This window comes from Chelonia mydas, chromosome 17 (assembly GCF_015237465.2).
Source record: "Chelonia mydas isolate rCheMyd1 chromosome 17, rCheMyd1.pri.v2, whole genome shotgun sequence".
Taxonomy (NCBI): domain Eukaryota; kingdom Metazoa; phylum Chordata; order Testudines; family Cheloniidae; genus Chelonia; species Chelonia mydas.
In genome coordinates this window covers 9,831,581-9,845,259 of record NC_051257.2, presented here as the reverse complement: position 1 = coordinate 9,845,259, position 13,679 = coordinate 9,831,581, and the positions used below count along the sequence as shown (strand labels likewise).

General features: G+C 45.3%; 2 protein-coding genes across 8 annotated transcripts; one reads left to right on the top strand and one right to left on the bottom strand.

The window, feature by feature from the left end:
- The first annotated feature begins 55 nt into the window (after positions 1-55).
- Positions 56-5,629, top strand: IFT20 (intraflagellar transport 20). Of its 7 annotated transcripts, none has more exons than XM_037880116.2 (5): positions 56-274; positions 1,893-2,053; positions 3,342-3,427; positions 4,882-4,985; positions 5,179-5,629. In XM_037880116.2, the coding sequence occupies exons 2-5, from the start codon at positions 1,927-1,929 to the stop codon at positions 5,258-5,260; spliced, it is 399 nt and encodes a 132-aa protein (XP_037736044.1). In that variant the 5' UTR covers positions 56-274; positions 1,893-1,926; the 3' UTR covers positions 5,261-5,629. The 7 variants fall into 7 exon arrangements, with proteins under 7 accessions (XP_037736044.1, XP_037736042.1, XP_043386846.1 ...); XM_037880114.2 differs by having other exon boundaries at positions 57-274; positions 1,890-2,053; XM_043530911.1 differs by lacking the exon at positions 56-274 and adding an exon at positions 277-380 and having other exon boundaries at positions 1,885-2,053.
- Positions 5,630-5,792: 163 nt separating this feature from the next.
- TMEM97 (transmembrane protein 97) lies at positions 5,793-13,423 on the bottom strand. Its single transcript, XM_007057712.4, has 3 exons — positions 11,371-13,423; positions 9,342-9,486; positions 5,793-8,509 (listed from the first exon to the last, which is right to left on the bottom strand). Exons 1-3 carry the CDS (start codon positions 11,491-11,493, stop codon positions 8,259-8,261), a joined length of 519 nt encoding a protein of 172 aa, XP_007057774.1. The 5' UTR covers positions 11,494-13,423; the 3' UTR covers positions 5,793-8,258.
- Positions 13,424-13,679: the final 256 nt, after the last annotated feature.

Genomic DNA, 13,679 nt, shown 5'->3' with positions numbered 1-13,679 from the left:
CATGCCCTGGGGCGCCTCCCACGCGCCGGCGCTGCCTGGAGCCGCCCCTCGCGGGGGGGCCGGAACCCGGCACCGAACAGCGTCCGCAAGGCGCGGGGCCCGCTCCGGAGCGCGGGGCCGGGTGGGGCAGGGGCGAGAGCCGGGCGCAGGAGGAGTCCCCGGGCTGGGCCCCGCGAACCCCGCGGCCGGAGCGCGCCCCGCCCCCGAGCCACGTGCTGTCCCCCTGTGGGGCCTACAGCTCCCAGGATGCACCGGACCTCCCCCCCCACGAATGGTACGTTCCAGGGGGGAGCGGGGGGGACACCCGGGCTGTCGCCGTGGCAGCCAGAGGCCGCAGTGGGGGGCGGGGGGAGCGCGGCGGGGGCGCAGGAATCTGGCAGGTAAATACCAGCTGCCGGGGCCCGGGGGGGGGGGTGTTCCCGGACGCCTGGGTTCTAATTCCAACGGGTTAGGACGCTCCACAGCCTGGTCTGTGCCCTCCCCCAGCACTGACCCAGCCAGCCTCAGAAGCAGCCCCGGGAGGTGGGGAAGCAGCTTCCTCCCCAGATACAGAGGGGAAACTGAGGCACGGCTCAAGGGACTCGGCAGCTGTCAGGCAGCAGGTCATTGGCGGAGCTGGGGACAGAAGCCAGGAGTCCTGATGCCCCTGCGCTACCTACCTGCACCCCCCCGCCCCAACTGTTCTGCGACAGCCCCCCCTCCTTTCTGCTCCCTGAGGAGCTGGGGTTGGGGGGGAGCAGGATGGGAGGCGGCCCGCCAAGGCTGCATCTACCCCAAGAGCTTTCTGCAGTTCTCCCACTGCTGCTCTTCAGCGTGGTCTGGGACAGTCAGCCCCCACCCAGCCATCTCAGCCCTAGACACAGCAGACCACAGGATTGACAGGAGCTTGATCATCATTGCTGCGGGGCGGGAGCTGCACCTGGGTTAGACCAAGGGTGGGCGCATTGCAGAAAATCATTGGTGGGGGCGGGGGGCGGAGGGAAGCGCTGCCTCTGATGTTTTCTTCAAGATTCCCAACTCTCCCTGGAAAGTCTAATGTTGGGGCAGGAGGTCTGCTCCCTGAGGAGGAAGGCTGGAGGTGAGCTGGCACGTGGAGGTAGTTAGAAAGTGAAGTTCTGCCTTGGGGCGCATTCCCCTGGCAGGCTCTCAGTTACTGCTTTGCACTCAGGAACATTTCTTGGCCTTGCTCTGTCAACTTGTGAAGGCTCCTCTACTCCTAAAGGCACCAGGTTCTGCTCAGAGTCTCAACCTCTGCCATGCAAGGATCAATTCATCACACACGTATCCTAGAGACTTCCAGCCCTTGAGACATCAGCTTCTTGTCATAAGGTGGCACAAGGATGGATTAAGTGCTGATTGTTGGCCTGGCTCAAACTCCCACTCCAGGGAGAGAAGCAGCTTTGGGAGAGCCAGGGCCCAGCTGCTGATTCTCATTGCATTGTGGTCCAGTTTCCCCCATGTCCCCTGTAATCAACCAGCTCCCAGGGCTCAAGTGGAGAGTATCTTACTGTAATTCTTCCTGGGCATTGGGATGGACTTATACAATTTTGTGTTTTTTAGGTTCTCTCTTGCTCTGGAGTCTCTGAGCATGAGTTGAAAGTGGCTGAGAAATTTACAACTGAAAGTAACTTTTTTTTTTTTTTTTTAAACAGACCCTTGTTTACTTGTTACAAATAATAACAGCCAGTCCCGGGGCCATGTGGGGACAGGACTAGTAATTGCTGCACCTTTGTGTGGGTCATTTTAAGGGACATCTTGAATCATATAATAATGTTTGTCCTCACTTACCTCTCTGGCCACAATCCCATGAATCGTTTCCATGGGTAGCTGCTGTGAATTTAATGCTCTTCTTTGCATGCTGTTCACTTCTTTCCCCCTTTATATGCAAGCAGCTTATTCTGCGTTGTATCCTGAAGCGAGACAGAGATGGCCAAAGGCATTCTAGGAGATGCAAGTCTTCACTTTGATGAGCTGAATAAACTACGAATTTTGGACCCTGAGGTTGCACAGCAAACAATTGAACTCAAAGAGGAATGCAAAGCTTTTGTGGACAGTAAGTTCTTTCCCTTTTATTGGCTCTGCCCAGGTCAAGCTCTGAGCAATACTAAATATCAGGTCTAAATACTGCTTTTGCTGCTGGGTGGCCTTTTACTACCTTTAAAAGAGTCAATCTAATGACAAAACTGGAAATAGTTACCATTCACCGATGGAATTTTGATACAATACCATACGTCCATCCCTAGCTGAGCTCAGTTAGTTTTGTCATCAGATTGTTTGTCTGAAAACGGGCACCCAGTAAAGAGTAAGAGCAGTGGAAAGAAGAAAGGATGCATTCACGGAGTCTAAGCCAAGGGTCTGCTTTTGTTTTTAGAAGTGTTTTTAATTGATAAGCTGATAGCTTGTTACTTCTGGCTTTTCACATCAGTTACACACACAGCATCAGGGGACTGGACTAGAGGACCCCTCGAGGTCCCTTCCAAACCTGTGATTCTATCCATGCTCTTCAGCGGTAGTTCCCTGTAAAGGAAACCGGCCCTGGAGCTCAGTTTCTGCCTGCCAAGCTGCTTCCCACAATAAACCCTATGTATGAAACGCCTGGTAATATTGATATTTTCCCCCATACGCAACCTTTGACAACTTCCAAACGTTTTCTGAAGCTGACAAGTCAGTACGGGCAGTGAGTCGAGTGTGTAGACACTGTTGCATTGTCTTCTCTCAGCCAACACAGTCTTGTTAACGGGGTGGAAAAAAGCTATTACAGTGTTAGATTAACTTTTTTCTTGTGAATTTTAGTGTCTGACCTGTGCTTATTGGTTATAAGCTAATGAAGGCAGAGACTTTGATAATTAAATGTGCTGTTGTTGTAAAATTCCTGTCTCCATCACATATAATAAATACTTTTTCCGATATAGGAAAGGAGGGTTTTTTGGTAGGTGGCTGGCTGAGTTTCTATTTGCAATGATTATTTTTGCTGCTGGGATTTTCTGGTATGGTAGGGCACCTATCCTTGTATAGGCATCTCTTTTTAAATTTAGATCTGAATCAATAAGAATATAGGCAAGTCAGGCTAAGATTAGATGTCCTAGTAGGAGACAAGAACTCTGAACCTCATCAATGCTCAATGGCCTTTCATTATATTTTCCTCTTCTCTATCTTAAGTTTAGTAGCAATGAAGATCTTAAACTAAACATATGCCGAATACAATTGATTTTAAAAAGGGTTAAGAATATGAAACATTAAGAAATCCAGGCTAAAAAGCACGCAGATGCGATAGAAAAAGAATGTTTGTGTCCTTTCGGTGAATACTTTTAGCTTAAATAGCACCACTTTTCCCTTTGCAGAAATTGCAGAGTTTCAGAAAATAGTGGGTAGCTTAATAGAACTTGTTGATCAACTAGCAAAAGCAGCCGAAAATGAGAAGATGAAGGTACTGTACATTTAATTATTGGCCCATGAAGTGCTCTGTCCTGTACGATACACAGACAGCCCCTGCCCTACCTACCGTACGATCTAAGCAATCTAGCTATTTATTCAATCGGTATGATACAGATTGTTTTAGCAAAAAGAAAAGGAGTACTTGTGGCACCTTAGAGACTAACCAATTTATTTGAGCATAAGCTTTCGTGAGCTACAGCTCACTTCATCGGATGCATACTGTGGAAAGTGTAGAAGATCTTTTTATACTCAAAGCATGAAAAAATACCTCCCCCCACCCCACTCTCCTGCTGGTAATAGCTTATCTAAAGTGATCACTCTCCTTACAATGTGTGTGATAATCAAGTATAATGGCCCAACTTGATTATCACAGGTTTCAGAGTAGCAGCCGTGTTAGTCTGTATTCGCAGAAAGAAAAGGAGGACTTGTGGCACCTTAGAGACTAACCAATTTATTTGATCTTCTATACTTTCCACAGTATGCATCCGATGAAGTGAGCTGTAGCTCACGAAAGCTTATGCTCAAATAAATTGGTTAGTCTCTAAGGTGCCACAAGGCCTCCTTTTCTTTTTGCGGATACAGACTAACACGGCTGCTCCTCTGAAACCTGAGATTGTTTTCGAGATCTTTTCGGTGGTGGAGCAGTTAACCCCTGTCTTTGGATTATCATAGTTGTCCGTTACCAAGGGTTTAAAGGACTAGTACTAGCCAGTGGCACGCAAACAAGCAAGCTCATTAAAGTGTCAGATCATCCGGGTGCTTGTTTTTTCCCAGCCCTGCAGCTTATCAATTATATTTGCATGTAAACAGCAGATTGTCTTTCTAATCAGTATTTTCCTTCCACTGGTTCATTCAGTGGGGCCAAAATTGAGTGCGTAGGCCATTAAGCGTCAGCTTTTGATGTGTCGCCATGGGCAGTGCCATCACCGAATACACCTGGCCGAAGGAAGCGGCTGATTAGAAAACAAAGAGCTTTTACTTATACACCTTTGCTAGCTACTTTTGTGAATGTTCTTGTTGATGCACAATACGTGCCACTAAGATCTGTTTTATAGGTCAGTCTAGAAACAAGCTTGGAGATTTGGTATGTTTTTTTTAGAAAAAAAAGTCCCACAAACTTATTTATATTGGAAAAAGTTCAGAACTAATGGTCAATTCGGAGCTTACCTGTCCCTCCCTTGCCCCAATCAATCCAGTGGTCAAGTAATATTTCTAGACCTGGCTTTGCTTTGGCACTCCCGTGACCTTGTGCAGGTTACTAACCTGGGTCAGTCAGAGTAGTGAATATTTGAAGGGAAACTCTACAAAGATATGATCTTCCTTGAAGTCTAATTATTAAAACCACTTGGAAAGTTCACTTCTTAGAAATGATACAAAATTTGTTAGAAATGACAGTGGTAAACAGTGATACAGCTCTGTTACTAAAAGCCAGTCTTGTTTCCATAGGCAATTGGTGCCCGAAACTTGCTAAAGTCTATAGCGAAGCAAAGAGAGGCTCAGCAGCAGCAGCTTCAGGCTTTAATAACCGAGAAGAAAATGCAGTTGGAAAGGTAAGCTAAGATGTTACATGAAGCCACGACCAGGAGTTTGGTTTAATATTTTAAAAGGAGAGAGAGTCACATTTGTTATGTTACTAACTTTATGAATATCACTGGTTTTGTGGACTAGAAATTCAGCCCCAATATTTAAATTCTCTAAGTACAGGTTGTAACCATTCTCTCTCTCTCTCTCTCTCTCTTTCAGATACCGAGTAGAGTATGAGACCCTGTGTAAAATAGAAGCTGACCAGAACGAATTCATTGACCAATTCATTTTTCAGAAATAAAGGACTTAAGACCAACATCAGCGGACTTGGCAAACTTGTACCTTTCCAGTATCCTGATGGTTCTCAAATGTGCAGTTTTGTATTGTGTACCAGTGAGCAAAGCAGTATGGGTAAGGGCAAAACAAAAAAAGGAATTTAATGCCACTCTGTGAACTTACATGAAAATGGCAAAAAGGAGGGGTTTTCCGCAGATGTGTAAATAAGAAGAGTTCTAACCTGTCTCTTGTTTTTAAAAAATGTGTACGGTCCCCGTAGTTTGAATTCATTTAATCTTCGAATGGACACTACTGTTGCTATATTACATGGCTCCTTTGTTTGTTTTACAATATTTTCTGAGATCAGGAAATAAATTATTGTTTTTAGAAGTTGCTTTATTTTCAGATTGTTTTTGGACCTGCCAAGAAGCAGCTGCTCGTGTTATTTATATAATTAAGAGACTGTTTTCCTTAGATTTAACTAGTTCACTGGAGTGTCACATGAATAGTTTACCGAATACAGCTTTTCATGTCTACAGACACAAAATACAACATTATTAAGAAGGACCAATAGCTTATTTTTATTTGGACTGAGAAGAGAATTGCTGTCCAGTTAAAAAAAAAAATACACACAAAGGCAAGTTTGTGACTAACAGAACCCACCCACAACAATCCCAAACTGGAGAACATAGGCATAATCTGTCTTGAATTCTGCTGTGAGGCTCACAGACTCACATTCAGAACAGCAGGTTCCTGGGAATTTTTAACAGTGCTGTAAGCTGCCAGCCTGAAGTCTTTGTGGCATGAGCAGACATTAACGGTAAACAGATTTAGACAATGGCTGCCTAAAGCTAGGTTCCAAAATCCACATTTAGATATGAATACGAATGGCCTGATTTCCAGAAGAGCTGAGCACCCACAAATCCTGTTAAGGCAGGGATGGGCAAACTTTTTGGCCCAACGGCCACATCTGAGTTGTGAAACTTTATGGAGGACCGGGTAGGGAAAGCTGTGCTTCCCCAAACAGCCTGGCCTGACCCACTTCCCACCCCATGACTGCCCCCCTCAGAACTCCCGACCCATCCAACCCCCTGCTGCCTGTCTCCTGACCACCCTGCCCCTGAACCTCTGCTCCATTCAACCACCCTCTGCACCCTGTCCCTTGACTCCCCCTCCGCCCCTTATCTGACTCTCTGCCTCCTTACCACACCCCTCAGAGTGGCAGAAGCTTGCAGCCACACCACTGCCCTGCCTGGCAGGAGCAGCGGGCCAGAGCATTGGCATCACATCACGCTGAGGCTGCAGGGGAGGGGACAGGGGCTAGCCTCCCGGGCCGGGCAGGATGGTCCCGCAGGCCGGATGTGGCCCACGGGCTGTAGTTTGCCCACCTCTGTGTTAAGGTCAACAGAAGTTGCAGGTGCTCAGCACCTGACACAGAAGTCAGGCTGCTTATTAAGTGCTTCGATGTGGAGTTGTACACCTACCTGTAGGCAACCAGGCATGAAACAGTCCGGCCTTTGTAATTTAGACCCTGGCACGCGGATGACAGAATAGTCCTTGACATCACGAACAACTGATGTTACCACCATTTCGAGGCTAATGCTCAACCTTTTGGAAGAGATTTGGAACAGAAGACCAGCCCGCTTGTCAGTCTGTGTCTAACTGGGCTGCATTTGTGCATTTCATCCCAGGTGCGGCTGCAGCTTACCTCAGCATTTCAAGTGGCGAAAAGGAGGACGCGGTGCCACTCAGGTTTGGCCCATCTGCCCCTCCATAGATGGAAACGAAAGGCGGGGGACAGGCCAAACCTAAGTCACGCTGCAATGCCCTGCACCAGGTCACACCACCACTAGGTTTGGGGGCCCTCTCGAACGGGGGGCCCAGGGCAAACTGCCCCTCCCCAGGCAGTCCTAAATGGGGGAAATGTTCACTTCAACTGAGATGGGCTTGGGGTCAAAGCAGGCTAGCCCCACAAAACCCAGGACTGCTGGGAGGGATGCTGCAGGTCAGAAGCAGGTGAAATGATCCCTGCTCATACACAATTAGGAAAAGACTTTAGGGCCCTTTGGGAAGAAAGGTGCTATACAAAAAAGCAGATGTATGTCAAAGTAGGTTACATTTTAGCATTCAGAAATCAGGCAGGTCTTGAAATCTACTCGAACTGGTGATTCAACTCCATAATCAAAGATGGAGCTGGCCCAGGCAGACTCTTTAAAAAAGGATCATAGCGTCATTCCAGATGGTAGGCAATGGTATATAAGGGCGTGCTTGAGGGCTTGGATCCAGCGTGGCCAGGCACAAAATCAAACATACATAATGAAGTGGCGAGAGTTTTGGCTCACAAGTTCAAAGTTATGAAATTTTAAGACTTACACAACTAGGTGACTTGGTTGCATTAACATATATTCCGTCATACTCTTAACTTTCATGGGCCAGGTTCTGCCCCCGCCATACCTAAGCCAATGGGAGCGTGCATATGTATCTGAGGGCAGAACCAGACCCTGTTTTTATGTCTAATAAAAATAATACAGAATAACACCTTCCTCCCTCACAAACTCTCTCTGCTCTCCAGCTGCTTGTAGTTAATTAAGTCATAACACTGCACAATTATGAAGCCTCTGGTGTGTCTTATTTTTAAACAGACGGGGGATCCGTGGTTTCTCACACAGGTATATTTACCATGAGAGAAAAGCAGCTGAAAGGGAGGCAGAACGCAAATGCAATGCTCTCGTTTCAGTATTGTACGTCAAAGGCTTTACTTCTGTTTTGTTCGCACTGATGAAAAACACCCATTTGCCAGCCCCAGAGAAGTTAGGTCCCTCTAGCCACAGCAGCAGGGGGAATGGCTACTTGTTTTGGGAAGAGCAGGGACTTTAGGGCAAGTCAAGCCTTCTATTTGGGACTCATACCGGTGTGAATTGGGGCAGCAGACTGCACTAGATGGGCACTTATTCCACAGGACCTGGACGGAGTAGATTCAGAGAACAGATGGGGCTAGATGTTTAGGGTGTTTCAATTCCCCATTAGTTCTTTTTCCTTTTCTCCACCTGGTTGTATTGGGGGCTGTACAACATGGTAAACAGGATCAGAACTGGAATCAGCAAATACGGCACATAGATGGCTAACAGAGCAAGGCGTTCCTGCTGTGTCTCTGGACCCTGATGCTTGGACGCGGAGAAATCGTGAAACAGGATGTGTGCAAGGATAGGAAATACAGTTGTAGCGACATGACTGGAGTAGATAATTGCTGGAGTCCGTATCCATTTGCAACCACCTGTATTCGAGGCAGAAAAGTATAATATTTGTTTGAAATAAGAGGGCAGCATTCAATAGCCTTAGGATAAATACACTAAAGAGGGTGAAAGCATGTTGAGATCTACTCATGAAAACTGCTATGAGAGAGTTAGGTATCAACAGAAAATTAACCCAGACTGTACGAGCCTCAATTGCAAGAAGTATATAGTAGCAGGAAAACTAATCTGTTTTTATTAGGTGGAAGAGTGGCAACACAAGGCATGCCAACTGGAAGCTTAGAAAGACAGGATGCAGATAGGAGTCCTGAGACACCTCTTCAAAGCAAGCTGATAAAATATTTTCATCATCAAAAAAAAAGACCAACATGCAGACTTGATTCAAGAATTATATTCTTAGGTCGGCCACCAGGTATCACGTAGATGCAGAGTATCATTATACCCATTTTACAGGGGTTAAGTGACTCATCCAAGGTGATATAAGAAGCACGTGGCAGAGCCTGGAATAAAAGCCCCATGTCCTAACAGGGCTGTTCTCCCCGCACTGGGCCCCATTACCTAGAAACCTAGGATTTCTGGTTTAAGATAAAGTCGTGGGAATGAAGTGTATTGTGCCAGGCTTGACAAGCATCAGTGAAAGAATAATTTTTCCTGTTTTTATTTTAATTATTTTCCTACAGGCTCTATTCCGCACTCCTTACTGAAGCAAAACTCCTAGTGAAAAAACAGGACCCCCCCACTTGATGCATTTGTAATGGCTTAAATGTACAGAACAAGCTTTCTCTACCCCTTAAAATTAATATCTGCAACAAGACTGCATGCACAATATTGTTCTTTCATTCTTTCTGTACCAACCTTTTAAGAATGCATAAGCTGCAATGGGAAAGAAAGGCATTTGTAAGAAGGCTTCACAATATACAAACGACTTAAACCATGCAGGGGGCTCCAGCATCATGGGATCTTTAAAGGTAACTGCGTACCATTTTAACAACTCCGTCAGCTTAAGGAAAAAAAAACACAACAGATTAACACGCTTAGCGTTAGCTGCAATGAGAAACAACAAGGCATTTTACGTGACCCATTAAATGGAGCCATCATTACAGCGCGCAAAACCTTTTTAAAGATACGGTCTCATCTTGACACACAAGGCTTCCGCTGTGCAGCTATTAATGTTAATGGGAATTACGCTGCAAAAGCCTCTCGAAGTGGCGAAAACGCTCCGTACACAGATATTCGACTCTGCAGCATTTTGTTCCACATGTTCTCGGGGTTATTACAACCTTACGCAGAGCCTGCTGCTTCAGACGTGAGCAGCCACAGACCACTCCGGATCCCTTTTTCCACGTAGGGAGCAAGCCAGGTTTCGTGGAGAGAGGGAAGATCCTTGAATTCCACTCTTCTTGGCCCTGCCACTGTGAGGACACGTGGGGACAGATTTACAATGGTATTTAGGCCCTCCAAGAGGCAGACAGGTGCCTAGTGGAATTTAGAAGAGTGACTATGTTTGTACAGCACCCCTAGTCGACCACTGGGTTCCTAGGCACCATAAACAAGAGGAGTTCAATGCCTAATTCACTTAGGTGCTTTTGCAATTCCCACTAGTCCCCTATCTGCATTTTTATGCATCTAAATACCTTTATACAGCTGACCCACGGTGTTTAAACAGTCCTCTAAAAAGGTTTTTGTCCAAGCTGACAGTGCAATGAGCTAAATGTTAAATGAGTCTGAATGACAGACAAATAAATGTAAAATGTGGTTTCGTTAGGTGGCCTTTGGTTGAAAGTCTATTGAGATTTGCTAGTTAATTTTTAATTTAAATATGGCTTCTAAAATAGAAGAAGCCTCCTGATTCATTCAAGTAACAATCAACAGTTAAACTGCCTGAGCTAATGACCTCATGTCCCCCTCTAAAGTTGCTGGATACAGATTATATTTACAGTTTTCTATCATACAGATCAAACCCTGGTGACAAAAAATGAAGATCTATAAATAACTCCCATTCTACCTCGATTGGTCATATTTTGAGAACCAGTTATCTCTGCCTCTCTCACATTCATGGTGGGGTTTTGCACAGAAAACAAAAGTACTAAATCATGAGGTCAGTGTTGCATAAGTCACTCAATGAACAACTGTACTCTGCCCTGAACTCTTCCAGTCTCTCTTTCAGACTGTATTCGGCTTTTAAAGACAAGAAAAACACGTAGTGCTTTCCATATGCAAAAGAAATCTACTGTCAAGCAGATATTCAGGTATTTCTAGGCTGGTTGGGTTAGACTTCTGCAATAGCTTAGCATGCTGGGAAGATAAAAGTAGGAGAGATTTTAGCAAGGAGGTTTTTTGCTTTTGTCTGACTTACTGTGTAGATCTAATTGGCAGAGGAAGCTTGCACAGATTTCATTTGATCCTTTGAACAATTTTGGAAGCCAGTTGATTTGTGCCCTCGTGAACTAATCAAAGTGAAATTTATCCTAGTGACCCCAGACTAATGAGCTTGGCACAAGACATACTATCCATATTTATACTTAATACTATATAAAAGCTAAGTGGTATTGCAAAAAACTGACTCATCGCAGGGCTGTAAAATTAGCTGTAGCTGATGAAAGCTTATGCTCAAATAAATTGGTGAGTCTCTAAGGTGCCACTAGTCCTTCGTTTCTTCTAGTGAATTTGACTCATTAACACTGCAGAAGGAGAGCTGAGCCTCTTCTCAAAGATCAGGGTTTTCAAGCCAACTGCTAGGCACAAAGTCATTGCTATTCAAACCCTTTGCACAGAATCAATTCTCCCCCAAACCCTTGTCTCAGACAGTCCTGACCGATTTTGCACTGAGCTGCAAACACACACAAATCACCATGTCGTTGAGAGAGTCCTGGCAGCTACTTACACTCTGCGGGTGGATGCCAGCCCCAGGTACAAGCGCTTGCAGGTCTATCAGTAAAGTGATGGGAATGTGAGTGAGGAAGTACAGGGCAAAAACCCACTCCAGCAAGCCAGTAACAGCAGCCATCCCTTCCCTGGGGCAGTGCAGCAGCAGGAAGTCAGCTGGTAAGCAACAGACACAACAGGCCACAGCTTTCTCCGGCTCCCATTGGCTGCACTCTCAGGAGGCTTGGTTTCCTGCTGGGACAACTCACAATTTAAAGGGCTGCTCAGCTGGCTGAAGGCAAAACACCTGCGGTTGGTGCCTCCCCTGAAGGAAGATTCCATTCGCCTCAATAGGAAGCAGCCTTACTAGATTTGCGTTACAACCTATTTTAAAGGCTTAAAACCGTTTTCATAGCTTGGTGAGGAAAAAAAGAAAGCATGGGCTCGCTCTTTAGAGCTCGGCTCAACAAATTAGATTGTATTCAAGGCCTCGTCCCGCCAGCCAGCACAGGATTTAGCAGGTTGCCTTTGAAGCAGGGGGTCAGAAGTCCTCTGTGAGCACATTTACACTATTATGGATTCCCAAAAGGGACTCAGGAGAATAAGTACCACTGACTTTCAACGGGACCTGTGCAGTGAAGTAGCTTAGGGGTGAGATTTTCTAAAGCACCCAGCAGAGAAGAATTTCTGGTTAGCGGAAGAATCACAAGTTGTTTTGAGAAGATGCTCGTATACTCTTCCTCACGTTCATTTCTTTACTTTTACCAGGCCCCCGGGCGAGTCCAATCACTAACAAAGCTAACGCTTTCTGGCTGTCCCACTAGTTAACTTCCTCCTGGATACAAATTTTCAGCAGGCTGACGGGCTTTGGCAAGATCCCAGGAGTAAGAGGGGAGAATGTGTCTAAATGTCCCAAGAGTACTTTGAAGATCTCAACCCTCGTGCTAGATGAAGCAGGAGTTTCTGCATTCGTACCAATGCACTTCCCAGTAGCAGGTTGTGTTCCTGTCTCAAACATCAGTGAGTTTTTTTTTAAACCTATTAATAGGTTTACTTCAAATCACTGAGCCAGTCTTATTCCCTTCCTGAACTGGAAGCTGACTACGGTTAAAGATCCAGTTTATGTATCAGGTTATTATTGTGCAGTGGTTGTACACATCTTCCCTTAATACAGATAGGAAACAAAGCTTTCCAGAATAGAAATACTACCTGATTGACACCAGTGCCAGGTACAGGCTTTTCACAAGGCAGTGACAGCTGACAGCAAAGAGTTATAATATAAACAGAGAATTGAAGAACAGGTGCGTTTCAAGGATCTTAAGATAGTCTACTACTACAAGAAATATAAAGTGTAAGGGAGTAAGACTGGGAAAGTCTCTACACAATGGACTGAACAACTGGTTTTAATATTTATTGAAAATTCAAATCCTGTTAGCAGTTCAAATGGGATACTAGATTTGGTGCTTTATGCTCTGGTGGTGTTGTCTACCTGAAGTTGTGCCAATATTTCTACTGGAAAGCCCTTAACTTTTAGGGGGTCTAAATTTTAAACATTTTCTCCCTGTTCAAATGCTACATTGGACCACATCCTCTTTTGCTGGTATGTCGTCATGGAACTATACTGATTCACACCAACTAAGGATCAGGCTCATATAGGGTGAAATACTGGCTCCAGTGAGGTCAATAGGACCAAGATTTCATTCTAGTGCTGTCTGATTTATAATCAATACTAACCTAATTGTAACTTACGACCAAGCGTACTGTATAGTCTCCCACACACGACATTCGTTAATGCAAGGGACCGGGTCCTCCTGTGTGTGAAGAGAGAGGTTCATACCTTGTCAGGGGCACTGAAGACTAAGCAATAACCATTATATGTCAATTTTAGTCTCTGTTTGTGTATTCAAGCTGCTGTCTCAGTTTGGGAAGATCCCAGCCCATCTCCACCTCAGAAGACTAAATTCTTTAATGGTGGTGGAGATTTAAATGCATTTGAACTCAAACATTCAAATTAAGCCAAGTTGTTGATGCAAATAAAGAAAGTGCAGTCATTATACAAGAACGGCGAAACTGGGTCAGACTAATGGTCCATCTAGCCCAGTATCCTGTCTTCCGACTGGCCAATGCCAGGTGCTTTAGAGGGAATAAGCAGAACATGGCAATTATTGAGTTATCCACCCGCTGTCATCCACTCCCAGCTTCTGACAGTTAGAGGCTTAGGAAACCCAGAGCATGGGGTTGCATCCATGACTATCTTGGCTAATAACCATTGATAGACCTATCCTCCATGAACTTACCCAATTCTTTTTTGAAACCAGTTATAGTTTT

Excerpts from the sequence above, each read along its gene's own strand:
- IFT20 (XM_037880116.2), top strand. The coding sequence starts at position 1,927 with ATGGCCAAAGGCATTCTAGGAGATGCAAGTCTTCACTTTGATGAGCTG. Across the intron at positions 2,054-3,341 it reads ATGCAAAGCTTTTGTGGACA|AAATTGCAGAGTTTCAGAAA; the intron begins GTAAGTTCTTTC and ends TTCCCTTTGCAG. Across the intron at positions 3,428-4,881 it reads CCGAAAATGAGAAGATGAAG|GCAATTGGTGCCCGAAACTT; the intron begins GTACTGTACATT and ends TTGTTTCCATAG.
- TMEM97 (XM_007057712.4), bottom strand. The coding sequence starts at position 11,493 with ATGGCTGCTGTTACTGGCTTGCTGGAGTGGGTTTTTGCCCTGTACTTC. Across the intron at positions 9,487-11,370 it reads CTGGCATCCACCCGCAGAGT|CTGACGGAGTTGTTAAAATG; the intron begins GTAAGTAGCTGC and ends TTTTTCCTTAAG. Across the intron at positions 8,510-9,341 it reads AGCTTATGCATTCTTAAAAG|GTGGTTGCAAATGGATACGG; the intron begins GTTGGTACAGAA and ends CCTCGAATACAG.